The 17,767-nt window shown below is 45.5% G+C and overlaps 1 protein-coding gene across 4 annotated transcripts in view; it reads left to right on the top strand.

Annotated features, from left to right (window-relative positions):
• Task7 (TWIK-related acid-sensitive K[+] channel 7) overlaps positions 1 to 17,767 on the top strand; it is a 92,020-nt gene that overhangs the window by 50,939 nt on the left and 23,314 nt on the right. For all 4 annotated transcript variants that reach the window (XM_067139242.2, XM_067139239.2, XM_067139243.2 and 1 more), the window contains one exon: positions 2,561 to 2,904. In XM_067139242.2, coding sequence (XP_066995343.1) covers positions 2,561 to 2,904 — 344 coding nt within the window. The remainder of the gene's footprint in view (positions 1 to 2,560; positions 2,905 to 17,767) is intronic.

Here is a 17,767-nt window from a genome sequence, read left to right as displayed (position 1 = left end):
TGCTGACGGTGGGATTCAAACCCACCATATCCCGAATTCAAGCTCACAGCTGCGCGACCCTAACCGCACGGCCAATTCACTCGGTTTGTTGAAGTATGTACATGTATTACGTTTTACTGAATGAGTACCAGGAATTTTGCTTTTCTTAGTGGAAATTCCGTCATTCCCATCCAAGAAACTGTAAATCGTACCTTGCACGATTCAACCCCGTATGTTTGTACATTGTAATACGAAACTTGTAATGTGTCAGTTTTCTTTTAATGTGTAAATACACGAAATCTAAAACCACGTCTAGTAATATCGAGCGCACTGTAGAATATAATAGAATAGAATAGAATAGGATATGTTCGAAAGGTCGGGTTTTCTTGCAATTATAGTTGGTTTTTTTTTAGTATTCTACTCCAATTAACAAGTTGCGAGGAAAGCGTCGTAGTCATAACCGAATGACACTGCTCCCGTCCTGAGCCGAGTGTGCTCGCTCTGTCGCTTGACTGTGACGTTCGCTTGGTACGTAAGCTGTCCATATTTCAGAGAAACGAGCCCGGCCGCACTCGGCTAGCCTCAATGGGCGCCCAGCTGAGCAACTGTAGCCCTCTCCGGGTATGAAATGAAAACTTTAACCCACCCCACACAAGTCTCAATGCCTTTACACGTACTTAGAGTACGGTATGTTTCACTTGAATTGAAATGAACTAAGCAAAATTTCACAAGTTCAGATTCTCACAGGGGCCGATGACCTTCGATGTTAGGCCCCTTAAAACAACAAGCATCATCATCATCAAGCAGATTCTCACTCGAAAGTAGACCAAGTCCTCCTTACAATTGGATTTACGTCGCACAGACACAGATAGGTCTTATGGCGACGATAGGATAGGAAATGCCTAAGAGTGGGAAGGAAGCGGTCATAGCCTTAATTAAGGTACCGCCCCAGCATTTGCCTGGTGTTAAAAATGTGAAACCACGGAAATCCATCTTCAGGGTTGCCGACAGTGGGGTTCGAACCCACTCTATCCTGGACGCAAGCTCACAGCTGCGCGCCCCTAACCGCACGGCCAACTCGCCCGGCAGACCAAGTCCAGTTATCAGCTTAGCAAAATGAAATTCTGAGTTATTTTCGAAGTCTGACACACTCGCGAATTTTCCAGGTTCTCAGCGGACACCGTCGGGATTTACATCGACGCAGACCCGGTCTCGATAGACCATAACACTTCAAAGAAGACTGTATCCCCCTACGCTGCTCGACACTTCTATGCGATCCCAAGTAACGCCGAGCATTCATCTAAATCGCGAAAATTTTATGTCACAAATTTCACCTCTTGGTATGTTAATTCTCCCCTACGGGGTTCAAAACTTTCTTTCATCGTCACCTCACTCGTAATTTCTGGGCTGATAAATAACACTTAAGTATTCTGATCTAGGTGTGACATTAACGCATATTTCTTACTACGCGTCGCAGGAACTATATTCTGTCACCGGTCCATTAACTGAGCGTCCCTTCCAACAAGTGTGCACCATATGGTGTTGTGAGCATTGATACTTCAGCCTATATATACACAGGGGGCAAATAATTTATGGTATCATTTTATTATATCTTATAATTTTCTCTTATTTCTTTCTTAATATGCTAACCCTCAAGGGTTGGTTTTTCCCTCGGACTCAGCGAGGGATCCCACCTCTACCGCCTCAAGGGCAGAGTCGGCGGACTTCTCTTATTTACTCATTTAAAACATTTTAATATTGTCAAAACAACATCCTTTTCTCAAGAAACAATCCTTTCACGAGAGACAAATAAATGACTTAAATATTCTGATTGGTCGCCTCTGCAGTGTAGTGGTTAGTGTGATTAGCTGCCATGCCCGGAGGCCCGAGTTCGATTCCCGGCTCTGCCACAAAATTTGAAAAGTGGTACGAGGGCTGCAACGGGTTCCACTCAGCCTTGAGAGGTCAACTGAGTAGAGGTGGGTTTTATTTCCACCTCAGCCATCCTCGAAGTGGTTTTCCGTGGTTTCTCACTTCTCGTCGAAGCAAATGCCGGGATGGTACCTAAGACCACAACCCGCTTCCTTCCCTCTTCCTTGTCTACACCCCCAATCTTCCCATCTCTCCACAAGGCCCCTATTCAGCATAGCAGGTGAGGCCGACTAGGCGAGGTACTGGCCCTCCTCCCCAGTTATATCCCCCAAAAAGGCCCCTATTCAGCATAGCAGGTGAGGCCGACTAGGCGAGGTACTGGCCTAGTTATATCCCCCGACCCAAAAGTTTCACGCTCCAGGACACTGCCCTTGAGGTGCTAGAGGTGTGATCCGTCGCTGAGTCCGAGGGAAAAGCCAACCCTGGAGGGTAAACAGGTTGAGAAAGAAAGAGGAAAGGAATAAATACTCTGATTGGCTATTGCTCAAGCGACGAGAATGAAAATTATATCGGAGTAGCTACAGAGATGCACGGATAATCAACTGTTGCTACTCCCGACAGCAAAGCCATGGAGGAACGACTTTTGCTTTCTCTCTATTGCGATCCTAAACAATGGGTACAATACATACAAAGAGTGTTTTATTTGCAGGTTATGGCCACTCAACTCCGGTGACCATTGGTGGCAAAGCATTCTGCATGGCTTACGCTATGGTGGGCATTCCTCTAGGCCTCGTCATGTTCCAAAGCATCGGCGAGCGTCTCAACAAATTCGCTTCTGTTATCATCTGTCGAGCAAAACGGTACTTGCGTTGTCAGAGAACTGAAGCTACAGAGATGAATCTTATGCTCGCCACAGGAATGTTGTCGTCCGTGATCATTACCACAGGGGCTGCCGTATTCTCCCGGTACGAAGGTTGGAGTTACTTCGATAGCTTCTACTATTGCTTCGTTACACTCACCACAATAGGATTTGGGGACTACGTGGCACTACAGGTTAGTACAATCCAGTTAAACTAATTATGATCCTCTTTTCTCTACTGTTTTAGATTTATTAGCTAAATATGATGCCTTTGCTGGCGAGAAGTAGTGTTTACAGTGCACTATGTCTTTTGGTATGGGCTATATCAAATGTGTTACTTTCATTGACCTGCCTCAGTCTCATCCTTGGCTTTGAGAATATGAAAGTGACTGAGGTATGAGTGATGCTAGTAATACCATTGCTTATGCAGCCAGTCCCTGTTATGAATGGTGTGAACATATCGGTCATAGGGTCGGTTGGTGCATGCATTTCAGTGGGCTTGGCAGACTGATATGTAATAGCAACGACTGGCTCGGTGAGGAAAGCAACAGGAAACTACCTCACTCCTCATTTCCCTAGTACGCCTCTTCAGTGACGCCTAGGCTATTTATGACAGCTGTTGGCGGAGCTGCAGAGGACCAAACCAGGTTTCGGGCTGAATACCCAACATACATGCAGCTAAATATGAATGAATGAATAACCTTTATTTTCTCCAGATCTGTACAGTAAAAAACCTAATGGATCTATTCGGATAAAACAAAAATAACTATAGAATAAAATACAAATAAAATGTTAACTACATCTAAAAATCTTATTGAGCGTGTGACTGCATGCGTTTCCCTCTTTATAACTGCCCTAACCACGGAGACACGGTAGCCAGAGCAATCATCCTTACCTCTCTCTCCACAGATGCACCAGTAGAGAGATGATCCCCCCTCCCCGACGCAGATATCCACCAGCGGGACCGCCTATCTTATCACTCCCGACCTAGCACAATCATCTCACGAAAAAGTCAGGTCTCCCTCCTTGGGAACACGTATGTTCACACCCCACACCTTCCCCTCCCACAGTTAGCCAGTAGTGGGGAAATCCTCCTTAACCTGCATTGAGTTGAGTGTTCTATATAGTTCTCATACCATGCCTTGCTTATATATCATAATCACCCACTACCTAGTAATAATGTTATTGGCTTAACGTCCCACTAACTACTTTTACGGTTTTCGGAGACGGAGTAAATCTACCGACACGAGGCTGACGTACATGAGCACCTTCAAATACCACCGGACTGAGCTAGGTTCGAACCTGACAATTTGGGGTCAGAAGGCCAGCGCCTCAACCGTCTGGGCCACTCAGCCCGGCACCACTAGCTGGTTCTTGGTCTCTATCCACTTGACACGTCAGAGTTTTTTGCTTTTATTGCAACTGTACAACGATTCCTAATTCTACCCAGGAACTTATATATAAATTACCAGCACACTTCCGTTCTTTCACTAACCATTTAAAAAAAAATCTTCATCACAGGTTGAACTATCACTATCACTTCCAACTGCTTCTCTGACATAAATATATGCCTCTCTTTCTACGTTTCATTGCACACCGTCAGTAAATGAAAATCCTCTCTTTTTATCACCACATAATATACAAACCGTATTATCATTTAACTTAGTCCAACCCCTATTCATATATATTCCTAACATACACCATGTTATGCCATTCTCTCTAGTCTGTTTACATTTGTCACTTTCTGCATTTTGGCCGTGCGCGTAGAGGCGCGCGGCTGTGAGCTTGCATCCGGGAGATAGTAGGTTCGAATCCCACTATCGGCAGCCCTGAAGATGGTTTTCCGTGGTTTCCCATTTTCACACCAGGCAAATGCTGGGGCTGTACCTTAATTAAGGCCACGGCCGCTTCCTTCCAACTCCTAGGCCTTTCCTATCCCATCGTCGCCATAAGACCTATCTGTGTCGGTGCGACGTAAAGCCCCTAGCAAAAAAAAAACTTTCTGCATTATATGGACCGCACTAGACACACAGCACACGTAGCACGAAGTAAAGATGAAATGACGTATGGCTTTTAGTGTCAGGAGTGTCCGAGGACATGTTCGGCTGGCCAGTTGCAGATCATTTGATTTGACTCCCGTAGGCGACCTGCGCGTCGTGATGAGGATGAAATGATGATGAAGACGACAAATACACCCAGCCCCCGTGCCAGAGAAATTAATCAATGATGGTTGAAATTCACGACCCTGCCTGGAATCGAACCCGGAACCCCTGTGACCAAAGGCCAGCACGCTAACCATTTAGCTATGGAGCCGGACATAGCACGAAGTGTCTGCATGATATGGACTGCACCAGACACTGAGAACACATGGCACAAAATGTCTGCATTATATGGACTGCACCACACACAGAACACTTAGCACGAAGTGTCTGCATTATATGGACTGCACCAGACACAGAACACTTAGCACGAAGGGTCTGCATTATATGGACTGCACCAGACACAGAACACTTAGCACGAAGTGTCTGCATTATATGGACTGCACCAGACACAGAACACTTAGCACGAAGTGTCTGCATTATATGGACTGCACCAGACACAGAACACTTAGCACGAAGTGTCTGCATTATATGGATTGCACCAGACACAGAACACTTAGCACGAAGTGTCTGCATTGTATGGACTGTACTAGACACACAGAACACGTGGCACGAAGTGTCTGCATTATATGAGCTGTACCAACCACACAGAACACGTTACTTTGAGTGTCTGCATTAAATGGACTGCACCAGACACACAGAACACGTGGCATTAAGTGTCTGCGTTGTATGGGCTGTATCAGCTGCACAGAACACATTGCTCGGAATGTCTGCCATATATGAGCTGTATCAGCTGCACATAACACGAGACACGAAGTGTTTGCATTATATGAACTATATCAGCCGATGCAGAACACTTTGCTCGGAGTGTCTACATTATGTGGATTGCAGCAGATACACAGAACACGTGGCCCGAAGTGTCCTCATTATATGGACTTCATCAGACACACCGAACACGTGGCACGGAGTTTTTGCATTATATGGGCTGTACCAGCCACACAGAACAGGTTGCTTGGAGTGTCTGCATTATATGGATTGCACCAGACACACAGAACTCGTGGCATTAAGTGTCTGAATTATATGGGCTGTATCAGCTGCACAGAACACCCTGCTCAGACTGTCGGCCCTACATGGGCTGCTGTATCAGTTGCACAGAACACGTTACTCTCTGTGTCTGAATTATAAGAACTGTACCGGACACAAAGAACACGCAGCTTGCAGTACCTGCCTTACATGGGCTGCACCAGCCACATAGAACCCGTGTCTTGCAGTCTGTCTTACACGGGCTCTACCAGGCACACAAAACACGTGGCTTGCAGTATCAGCCTTACACGGGCTGTACCAGCCACACAGAGGACGTGGATTGCAATATCTGACTTCCACGGTCTGTACCAGACATACAGAACACTTGCCATGCACTGTCTGCCTTTCGCGGGCTGTACCAGCCACAAAACATACGTGGCCCGCACTATCTACCTGACACGTGCTTACCAGCCACACAGAACACATGACTAACATTATCTGCCCTACACGGGCTTTACCAGCCACACAGAACACGTGGCTTCCAGTATCCGCCTTACACGGTCTTTACCACCCACAAAACACGTAGCACGAAGTGTCTGCATTATATGGACTGCAACCGGACACACAGAAGACGTAGCACGAAGTGTCTGCATTATATGGACTGTACCTGACACACAGAACACGTGGCTTGCACTATATGCCTTACATGGGCTCAACCAGGAACACAGCACACGTGGCACGAAGTGTCTGCATTATATGGACTGCAACCGGACACACAGAAGACGTAGCACGAAGTGTCTGCATTATATGGACTGCAACCGGACACACAGAAGACGTAGCACGAAGTGTCTGCATTATATGGACTGTACCTGACACACAGAACACGTGGCTTGCACTATATGCCTTACATGGGCTCAACCAGGAACACAGCACACGTAGCACGAAGTGTCTGCATTATATGGACTGCACCAGACACACAGAACACAAGGCACAAAGTGTCTGCATTATATGGACTGCACCAGACACACAGAATACAAGGCATGAAGTGTCTGCATTATATGGACTGCACCAAAAACTCAGAACACGTGGCGCGAAGTGACTTCATTATATGAATGCACTGTGCCAGTCACACAGAACGCGTGGCATGATGTGTCTGAATTATATGGACTGCACCAGACACACAGAACACGTGGCATGAAGTGTCTGCATTATATGGGCTGTACCAGCCACACAGAACCCGTTCCTCGGAGTGTCTGCATTATGTGGACTGCACCAGACAGACAGAAGTCGTGGCACGAATTGACTGCATTATATGGACCGCGCCGAACACACAGAACTGGTGGCACGGGATGTTTGCATTATATGGACTGCACCAGACACACAGAACACGTGGCATGAAGTGTCTACATTATATGGGCTGTACCAGCCACACAGAACGCTTTGCTTGGAATATCTGCATTATAAGGACTGCAACAGGCACACAGAACACGTGGCATAAAGTGTCTGCATTATACGGAACGCACCGGACACACAAAACTCATGGCATGAAGTGTCTGCATTATATGGACTGCACCTGACGCAGAGAACACGTTGCTCGGAGTGCCTGCATTTTAAGGACTGCACCAGACACACAGAACACGTGGCATGAAGTGTCTGCATCATATGGACTGCGCCAGACACACAGAACTCGTGGCATGAAGTGTCTGCATTTTATGGACTGCACCTGACGCAGAGAACACGTTGCTCGGAGTGCCTGCATTTTAAGGACTGCACCAGACACACAGAACACGTGGCATGAAGTGCCTGCATTATATGGACTGCACAAGACACACAAAACACGTTGCTCGGTGTCTCTGCATTATATGGACTGTATCAGCTGCACAAACCACGTTGCTTGGAATGTTTGCAATGTATGGACTGCACCAGCCCCACAGAGCACGTTGCTCCCAGCGTCTGCATTATATGGACTGCACCAGCCCCACGAGCACGTTGCTCGGTGTGTCTGCGTTATATGGACTGCACCAGCCCCACAGAGCACGTTGCTCCCAGCGTCTGCATTATATGGACTGCACCAGCCCCACAGAGCACGTTGCTCGGAGTGTCTGCGTTATATGGACTGCACCAGCCCCACAAAGCACGTTGCTCCCAGCGTCTGCATTATATGGACTTCACTAGCCACACAGAGCACGTTGCACGGAGTGTCTGCATTATATGGACTGCACCAGACACACACAACACGTTGCTCGGAGTGTCTGCATTATACGGGCCGTAGCTGCCACACAGAGTACGTTGCTCGGAGTGTCTACATTATACGGGCTGTACCAGCCACACAAATCATGGGTCTTTTCGCCTACAAACATCAATGCTCTGGTCCTCACGGTAGTGTCAAGGGTAACATCCTGCCTAGTAACGAACCTCGTGATCTTGTGTGATGTTTTATAGCGGCGTTTGGATTGATGTTGGAAATTCTCGACTGCTTTAAAACTGCGAATGCTGCATTTCAAACTACTTACTTTGGTCTCTTGATTGTTCGTCCAGAAAATTTACTGGCGATTGTAGTCGGAAGGTTGGAAAGCTTAGCATAGCAGTGCAGGTGGGTATATCCGAATGTATAACTTTATCTACCCAATATCCGAGCATCGTGCAAGTATTTAGTACTGACGAAAGAAATATACATCACAGTGGTATGGCTTTTGTATGAAAATTGACATCCCTGTGTCCGAAGGCTTTTGTCGACAAACTTGTATAGTTTGACCAGACCACGAATCCGGCAATGGAAGCGATGATCCCGTTAGTTCCTGTTCCAGTACTTTACACATCCACGACAGTCTTCATCATCATAGGCATTTATTCGACAACGAAAATATAGTATATAAATACAATGTCATTTGGACGTATTAATTGTGTCGTCTCAGATGGCTGAACAGTCCGATTCTGGATGCACAGATTTGATTGCAGTGACAGCACACATTAGCATTTGTAGCAGATGGTTGTGCAAGAATTCGCTCGTTCTTTCCTGCGGTTCCTCCTCTCAGCTTCTAATCTTCTCCTACCTTTTTCTAGATGTTCAACTCCATTGTATACAATGCTACGCCATTTGGGCCTATCCTTGGCTGTAGTTTCCCAGTTGACCGTATCAATAGGACATCTTTTAAGATTACACTTTAGAACATCCTTATATCGTTTAAGCTGCCCTTCATGGTTACGCTGACCCTTCTTTAGTTGAGAGTAAAAGATTTTCTTTGGGAGGCGTGTATCTGGCATGCGGACGATATGACCAGCCCAGCGTAGCTAATGCCTGACTATCTTTACCTCCATGCTTGTAGTGTTGGCTTCCTCGAGGATGCTAATGTTCGTTCGATGTTCTTGCCATTTAACTGTCAGTATTCTCCGCAAGCATCGTTGATGGTATTTTTCCAGGCATTCTAGGTTTCTCCTGTAGGTTGTCCAGGTCTCGCAACCATAGGTAATAGTAGGAATTCCAACAGTATTGTAAACGTACAGTTTGGTTCTCACCACTGATCTCTATACATGGATGGCTGGTGGCTTGCGTAGCAGTAAGCCGAATAGAAAATGACTGGCGTAGTAAGATGACAGCGAGCGCACGGTGCAGTAGACCCATTGAATAGACCACGAGGAGCGCGCTTGCTTTGTTTATGCTTAGTTCAGTGACGCCAACCCCCTTGATTGTAGTTCCACGGGTGTTCTGTGCTGTGTTATTTCAAAAGAAATAGTAGTGTATTTTATGAATTTAGGTTTGTTGCCTTGTAGTATGCTTGTAAATTCGTTCGTTCGTAATATGTTTATCCTCCAGGATTGGTTTTTCCCTCGGACTCAGCGAGGGATCCCACCTCTACCGCCTCAAGGGCAGTGTCCTGGAGATTCAAGACTTTCGGTCGGGGATACAATTGGGGAGTATGGCCAGTATCTCGCAAGGCGGCTTCACCTGCTATGCTGAACAGGGGCTTTGTTGGGGGATGGGAAGTTTGGAAGGGATAGAGACAAGGAAGAGGGAAGGAAGCGGCCGTGGCCTTAAGTTAGGTACCATCCCGTCATTTGCCTGGAGGAGAAGTGGGAAACCACGGAAAACCACTTCCACGATGGCTGAGGAGGGAATCGAACCCCCCTCTACTCAGTTGACCTCCCGAGGCTGAGTGGACCCCGTTCCAGCCCTCATACCACTTTTCAAATTTCGTGGCAGAGCCGGGAATCGAACCCGAGCCTCTGGGGGTCGCAGCTAATCACACTAACCACTACACCACAGAGGCGGACACTGCTTGTAAATTACAAAATTAAATTTAAATGTGCATGTATTTATGTGAAATCCGAATGAAGAAACATCCTACCGGGTATTAACATACCGCAGTGTTCAAATTATGGATGTACAAACAGAAACGATCAGCAGAAGGAGAAATCATTTCATCCGTGAGTTTTATACTGTACATAATAATCTTCCTAGGGTAGTGTTTTGAGTTTTAGGTTATTGTATCTTATTTCGCATATTCTGGGAGCAAAATGGCAATTTTTCTAGGTTTCCTTTCTCGAAACCCGAACATCTAAGATCATGGATTAGGAGTATCAGGCGGGAGACTTGGGAGCCTTCTAAAACAGCTGTTCTCTGCTCCCATCACTTTGAGGAAGACTGTTTAGATAAAAATGGACAAACTGCACGCCTTAGAAGCGATGTGTAGCCAACTGTTTTCAATTTTACTGAACATTAACTGCAAGTAAAGATTTACTTATATTTTTATTTATTTGTCATAATTAAACTGACGGTTTTGATGAAATAATTGACGTGACCTTATAACAATCTTAGAAAATGAAGTCTGGAGGAATTCTAGACCTTATTTACATCAGTAATAATTATGGGTTTCAGACACTGGAGTGGTGGGAGAAGGCAAAGTGTGGTGGGTGTTTTAGGCTATCCCATTATACTAGTTGTGGTATTTGGGGATCATTTAACGGGTGTTACATATTTCTGATGATGACCATCAATATTGCTTTGGTAGCTGAATTTAATTAAAGAGGTCTGTAATAGTAAATTAAGCTGCAGGTAATGTGATATATTGACAAGTTTTGAATATTTGCTGGTTTTATGAATGTGTACATTTGCTTCAATTATATTTTAATTTGATAAACTGCGCGTTATTTCATGGAAACAGGAAACAGCAATTCATTATCAAGCACCGATTATGGTATGTCGAATCTAGGCCTGTATAGTGAGCTACGTTTATAGGTACATCATTTTAAGAATGCATAATTTCGTGACATACATGTATACAATTTACAGCAATGTTTCCAGAAACTGATTTTCACTCGTATTGTGTTACCGATCGCTAATTGCATGTATTCAGCACCTAAGTTAATATTAGTCGGCCGTTATTATACACTCATTTTTATTGCTATCCCGGAGATTTACTGACCTCGGAACGACGTGTCAGTGATCCCAATGTCCTTATGCTTTGAGTGAACATGTCCCTATATTTGTAATTATTCCAACGCGCCATTAATTGCGATTTAAAATTGGCTATATTATCATTGCTTCCCCATAAGGAGAGCTCTAGGATTGGTACGCCAACATGGCGAACCGCGCACTCAACTTGGCGTACTTTCTCCTGCAGCGGAGAGCTGCCATCAGCGATCCATGTATAGAGATCAGTGGTTCTCACACTGATATCATGATTGTCAAACACTCTTCCTAGGAGACGACCGAATGCCGCACTAGCGCATCTTAAACAATATTGGATTTCTGCATCAATGTTTACACATGTCGAGAGATGGCTTCCAAGGTAAGGAAAATGATTTATGTTCTGCAGAGACTGGCCATTGATTGTAATAGACGGAGTTCTCTTATTGGAATTTGGTGCTGGCTGGTAAAGGTTCCTAGTCTTATTAATATTAATTTCCAGTCCGATACTTTCATATGCTTAATTAAAATCATTGAGGATTGATTGGAGATCTTCCTCTGTGTTGGCTAAGATAACATTGTCATCTGCGTACTGAAGCTCTATAACTGACACTAAGGACACCTTGGTCTTAGCTCGCAATCTGTTAATATTAAACAGATTTCCATCAGTTCTATACAGACGTTCTACACCTGATGGCAGTTCATCATCCACAAGGTGTAGTATAGTTCCAACAAATAGTGAGAACAATGTTGGAGCAATTACACAACCTTGCTTGACTCCAGTAGAAATACTGAAAGGGTCTCCTGGTTTTGTATTGGAAAGAACAGTAGCAAACATACCGTCGTGCAGCATTCTGAGTATCTGTATGTATTTGTTTGGACATTCAATCAGAGCTATAATTCTCCATAGAGCTTCTCGATTAACAGACTCAAACGCCTTGACAAGATCTATGAAAGCCATGTGCAAGGGTTGGTTTTGCTCTCTAGACTTTTCCTGCACTTGTCTTGCACTGAAAATCATATCAATTGTACTTCTGTTTGGCCTGAAACTATACTGAGTTTCTGGTAGACACATTTCAGTCAATGGCAGTAGACGATTAGACAATACTCTAGCAAGAATTTTCCCTGCAACAGAGAGTAATGGTATTCCTCTATAATTGTTACACAGAGTCTTGTCCCCTTTCTTGAAGATAGTGATGATGGAAGCATCCCGTAGATCAGCAGGGACTGTTCCCATGTTCCATATTTTCACAGTCAACATGTGTGTATGCTGAATTAGCAAAGGACCACCCTCCTTGAAGAGCTCGGCTGGAATTCCATCTTCTCCGGGTTCTAACCGTTCACCACCCTCTAGGACCCCGGTACGACCTAGGGATGATGAGGTCAATGTTGTAACCAAGGTTGAGATTTACAAAACACAACTTTATTATTCGCTTCAAATGCAAAATACACTATTTACACAAATAAAACTGAAATATAACTTGAAGCAAAATGAATTAGGAATCTTGAGAAAGAGTCTATCTTTTGTACACTATATACAGGTTTGCAGTATTTACATCCACTACTACCTCGAAGAGATAATCCTTGTGATATGAAAAGTTGATAGTCGAAAACTATCAGAAGTACTGACATAAATGTTTTGGAAAGTCCTTCCTTGCTGAGTTCATAAAAGCAAGTTCAATGTTGGAAGAATTCTTACTTAGCGAAACCAAGGGAGCTTGCATTAATTAAGGAAATATGACGGTATGTAATAGTATGACTGGATATGGGCAGCGGAATAGGCCAGAGGAGCGGTGACCAGAGGTGAAACCTCGTACTGCCAGAAATTCAGTCCACCTGGCCGAAGCACATTTTCAAGAGGAGTAGCCTCCGTGCTCGACGTAGGGTGTATTCTGGAGCTGGACACCGGGGCAAGTGGGCATCTGGACAGGCTGGGAGTTCCTCTTTATAGTACACACACGATGGTTCAGGCACGCGCACTGAGGGCTGCGCGTCGAGGCTAGAAGAATGACACTTGGCGCGCGTGTAGCTGGCTGGCGGAGCGAGAAGGGAGCGCCGGACATACAACACCCTCCCCTCCTAAATACGCCGGTACGGCGTGAAACGGCGGCGGCGCTGGCGGCGGCTGCGATGCTGGGCCGGAGCTGCTGATGTCTCTGTTGGATTGTCCGGAGCTGGGACCGGGCGGAGTGGCGCTGTCTCGTCCTGAAAGGAACCCATGGTTATTAAATGGTCTAAAGCTCGTTCAGCAATAGATTTATGTGGCTGAGCCATAGAATCAATAGCTGGACATGGGCGGGAGCCCAGACGTATCTGGTCTTGATGGCGGCAGATACGTTTCTCCGTAGTCTGTATTTCGTAGAGACGATGACCCAAAGATCTGCAGATGACTCCAGGTATCCAGAGTGGGTTTGACCTGAATGTTCGGGTGTAGACCTTGTCGTTGACTGAGAACTTCGTTGGTGAGGTCTGAGACTGGGCCGGAAGAGGCTGCAACAGAGAAAGTAAAGTTCTATGAGGTCGTCCATGGAGCTTCTGTGCAGGAGTGATATTATCAGCGCCGGGCAGAGTTCTGTAGTTGCTTAAGAGTTGGAGTAATGCTTGGTCTTTAGTTAAGCCTGAAGAGACAGCTTTTTTCATACTTCTCTTAAATGTTTGTACAAAGCGTTCAGCTTCACCATTAGATTGAGGGTGAAAAGGCGGTGCTAGGATATGACGAATGCCATTATATGTACAAAATTTCTTAAAAGCAGTAGCTGTAAATTGAGGTCCGTTGTCCGAAATGAGTACTTGAGGTAAGCCTTCTGTAGTAAATATTTTCTGTAGAGCACGAATGGTAGCTTCGGTCGTAGTAGTCGAATGCATATCCACTACATATGGAAAGTGCGATAGTGAATCGATGACTATTAACCACATGGAATTGAGGAAAGGACCTGCGAAATCGATGTGAACTCGTTCCCATGGAGTAGTAGCAGGAGGCCATGAAGCTAGATCAGAAGACGGGGCGTTCTGATTCAGTTGACATTGTTCACAATGACGGATGAGCTTTTCGATGGCGGCATCAATACCGGGCCAGTAGCAGTGTTGACGTGCTAGTTGCTTCGTTCGGGATATACCCCAATGGCTTTGGTGTAATAATTCGAGAACTTGTTTCTGTAGGCTAAGTGGGATAACCACTCGGAAGATGGTGCCTGCTTCTAGGAGTACGACTCCAGCACGAGTCGTGAGACGATGCTGCATACGATGATAAGGTGCAAGGTGGGCGGGAAGATTGCTCTGAAGAGGCCAACCGTTGCGGATGTAAGTACGCACAGTAGCAAGTGTACTGTCCTTATCCGTAGCTTTAGCTATGCAGGTAGCATAAATAGGAAAACTGGAGACAGTATCTTCAAGTTCTATGTCCAACTGAAGACATTCAGATTCTTGAGAATCGAAGGCAGTATCAGGACCAACTGGTAAGCGTGAGAGGGCATCAGCATTACAATGCTGGGATGTGGCTCGATAGACAATCTGATAGGAATAATCAGAAAGGAACATGGACCATCTTTGAAGCTTTCTGAGGGAATTCTCAGGGATCTTATTACCAGGATGGAATAAGTGTACGAGAGGCTTATGATCAGTAATGATCAGGAAATGGTTGCCATAGAGATATTCATTGAAACGGCGAATACCAAAGATGATGGCTAAAGCTTCTTTCTCTATCTGTGAGTATCGACGTTGATGGTCATTAAGTGTTTTCGAAGCGAAAGCGATGGGGCGTTCCCGTCCATGACGATCCTTCTGGGAGAGAACGGCACCGACACCGTAGTCTGAAGCGTCACTAGCTAGCGTGATGAGCTTGTCGGGCTGAAAATGAGTGAGTTGTATAGCTTGAATTAAGGCGTTGTTGATGGTTTTCCATGCCTGTTGGCAGTGCGGAGTCCATTGAAATTTAACACCTTTTTTACGTAGAGCGTTTAATGGAGCTGCCACTGTAGCGAAGCGGGGAATGAACTTATTATAGTAGTTCGCTTTGCCTATGAAGGACTGGAGCTGCTTGAGGTTCTGAGGTGCTGGCATGTTGACGATAGCTGAGACATTCTGTGCACTAGGGCGAATTCCAGTCTTATCAAGTATATGTCCTAGGTAGTGAACTTGAGGCTGAAAGAATGTACATTTAGCGAGATTCGCTCGTAGGCCATTGTCTTTCAATTTCTGGAGAAGGAGGCGTAGATTGTTTAGATGTTCCGGATGATCTTTTCCAGTAACAATAATATCATCCAGGTAGTTAGCACAACCGGGAATGGAGGCAGTGAGTTGAGCTAAATAGCGCTGAAAAATAGCCGCTGAGGATGAAACACCGAATGGGAGCCGCTGGAGCTGGAGCAGTCCGAGAGGAGTGTTGAGTGTTAGAAATTTCTTAGAGTCTTCGTCTAAAAGTAGCTGGATATATGCTTCTTTAAGATCAACTCGAGAGAAGAATTGTCCACCAGCGAGACGACGGAATAAGTCTTCTGGACGTGGAATAGGAAAGATATCTGTGTCGAGTTGTGCGTTGACTGTAGATCGAAAATCGCCACAAAGTCGAACATTACCATCAGGTTTCTTGATTACCACTAGTGGAGTAGCCCATTGACTAGAAGTAACTGGTACCACAATTCCAGTTTGTATCCATCTTTCTAATTCTTTCGTGACCGAGTCTTGAAGTGCTAGGGGTACTGGACGTGCTTTGAGGAAGCGAGGCTTAGCTCCGGATTTCAGCTGTATGTGAGCTGTATAGTCTTTTGCTGTTCCGAGCTGAGAGTCGAAGACTTCAGGAAACTGCTTTAGGAGATCGGTAACGTCAGAAGTAGGATGCAATGTAGATACAACGTTAATGTTGTCATGTATCTGGAAACCAAATAAGTTAAATAGATCCATGCCCATAATGTTGGATGCAGTGTAGTTGTTAACTACGAGAAGAGGAATGGCCTTCTGAATTCCTTTATAACTAGCCTGAAGCTGGATTTGACCTTTAATGTCAATTTTCCTTTTGTTAAACGTCACAAGCTGGATGTCAGCTGGAGAGCATGAAGGGGAACCTAAGTCATGGTAGGTAGCCAGATTAATAATAGAGACAGGTGAGCCAGTGTCTAATTGAAAATCGACAGATCGAGTAGAGAATGAGAGAGGAACGATGATCTTGTGAGAATTCCTTGTGGGAAGAATAAGATTGATCTGATCCACTTCCATGTCTTGGCGGGGCTGTATATGCTTCGGGCGTGCTGCAGGAGTCTTAGCAGGGCGGAGCGAACTCCGACATACAGTCTTAATGTGTCCAAGTTTATTACATCGTTCGCAAGTGGCTTTGAAAAAACGACAGTCACGACGTTCATGATGCTTGAAACAGCCTCGGCAGGAAGGCAGGAGTTTCGAGGTGCTTTTAGAATTGGGCTTCCTTGTAGCATTACGAGAGGGAACCTGGCGAGAATGCTTGGTAGAGAGCGCCTTATCTGGACGGTTCACTGTAGCAGAGGACTTGCGGGCCTGAGTCGAGACTTGAGCAACTTCGTGTGGAGAAGCTATGGCTGCGGCAGTCTTGGTAGTAAGTTCATAAACCGTAGCAATACGCTGGACGTCTTCTAAAGAAGGGTTACTCTGCTTGACAGCGTCAAAACGTATCTTGTCCTCAGGAGTATGTAAAATTACCATGTCCCGAATGAGAGAATCAGTGTAGTGTGAACCACAACCGTCCTTGGAGCATATGAACTGGCAGGGTTTAGCTAGACCACGCAATTCAGTTATCCATTCAGTATGTGTCTGATGGGGTTGCTTTCTGCTCTGAAAAAATTTATAGCGAGCAGCCACTATGTGAGGAGCTTTGGCATAATGTTCAGTGAGACGGGCCATGAGCTGTGCGAATGGTACCTCAGAAAGGTTTTCTTCTGGACCTAATTTACGTAGTAATTCACACGTAGCATTGCCAACTGAACTAAGAAATAGTGCTCGGCGGCGTTGATCATCTGTGAAAGAATGGCAGATGAAATGCTGTTGTAAGCGTGCTAAATAAACTTCCTTAGCCGGATCAAAAGCAGAGAACGGAGGAATAGCTGATGGCTGGGTAGAGACAGAAATAGCTTGAATAGCCTGAATTAATGCTGCCTGTTGTTGTTGCATAAACTGTTGTTGTTGCTGCTGTAAGGCTTGGAATACCGTAGCGAGTTGCTCAGCTGTAGCCATTGCAAGATGCGTGCAATAAAGAGCATCAGAACTGGTTGTAGGCGCGACCTTGACCGGTATATGCTGGGAGTGAGAGAGAGAGCAAGCAAAACACGCTGGAGCGTGCCACACAGGTGGAGCGCACGACAGAGAGCTGTGGAATGTCTGTTGAGTGGGCGACACACTGAGCACTGATTGACTTCGTCGCCAATGTCTAAGTGTAGGTGGGCACTGAGTTTGCTGTACCTCGTTGTGAAGGAGTGGATGAATTGCAAGTTATTATCCTGTCGCCACAGAGTTGGTGACTGGGGCCGATGAATTGGAGTGTTTGTTGCGTTCTTTTTTTTTTAC

The sequence above is a fragment of the Anabrus simplex genome, chromosome 2, assembly GCF_040414725.1.
Source record: "Anabrus simplex isolate iqAnaSimp1 chromosome 2, ASM4041472v1, whole genome shotgun sequence".
Lineage (NCBI taxonomy): Eukaryota > Metazoa > Arthropoda > Insecta > Orthoptera > Tettigoniidae > Anabrus > Anabrus simplex.
This window is presented reverse-complemented; position numbering and strand designations above follow the sequence as displayed.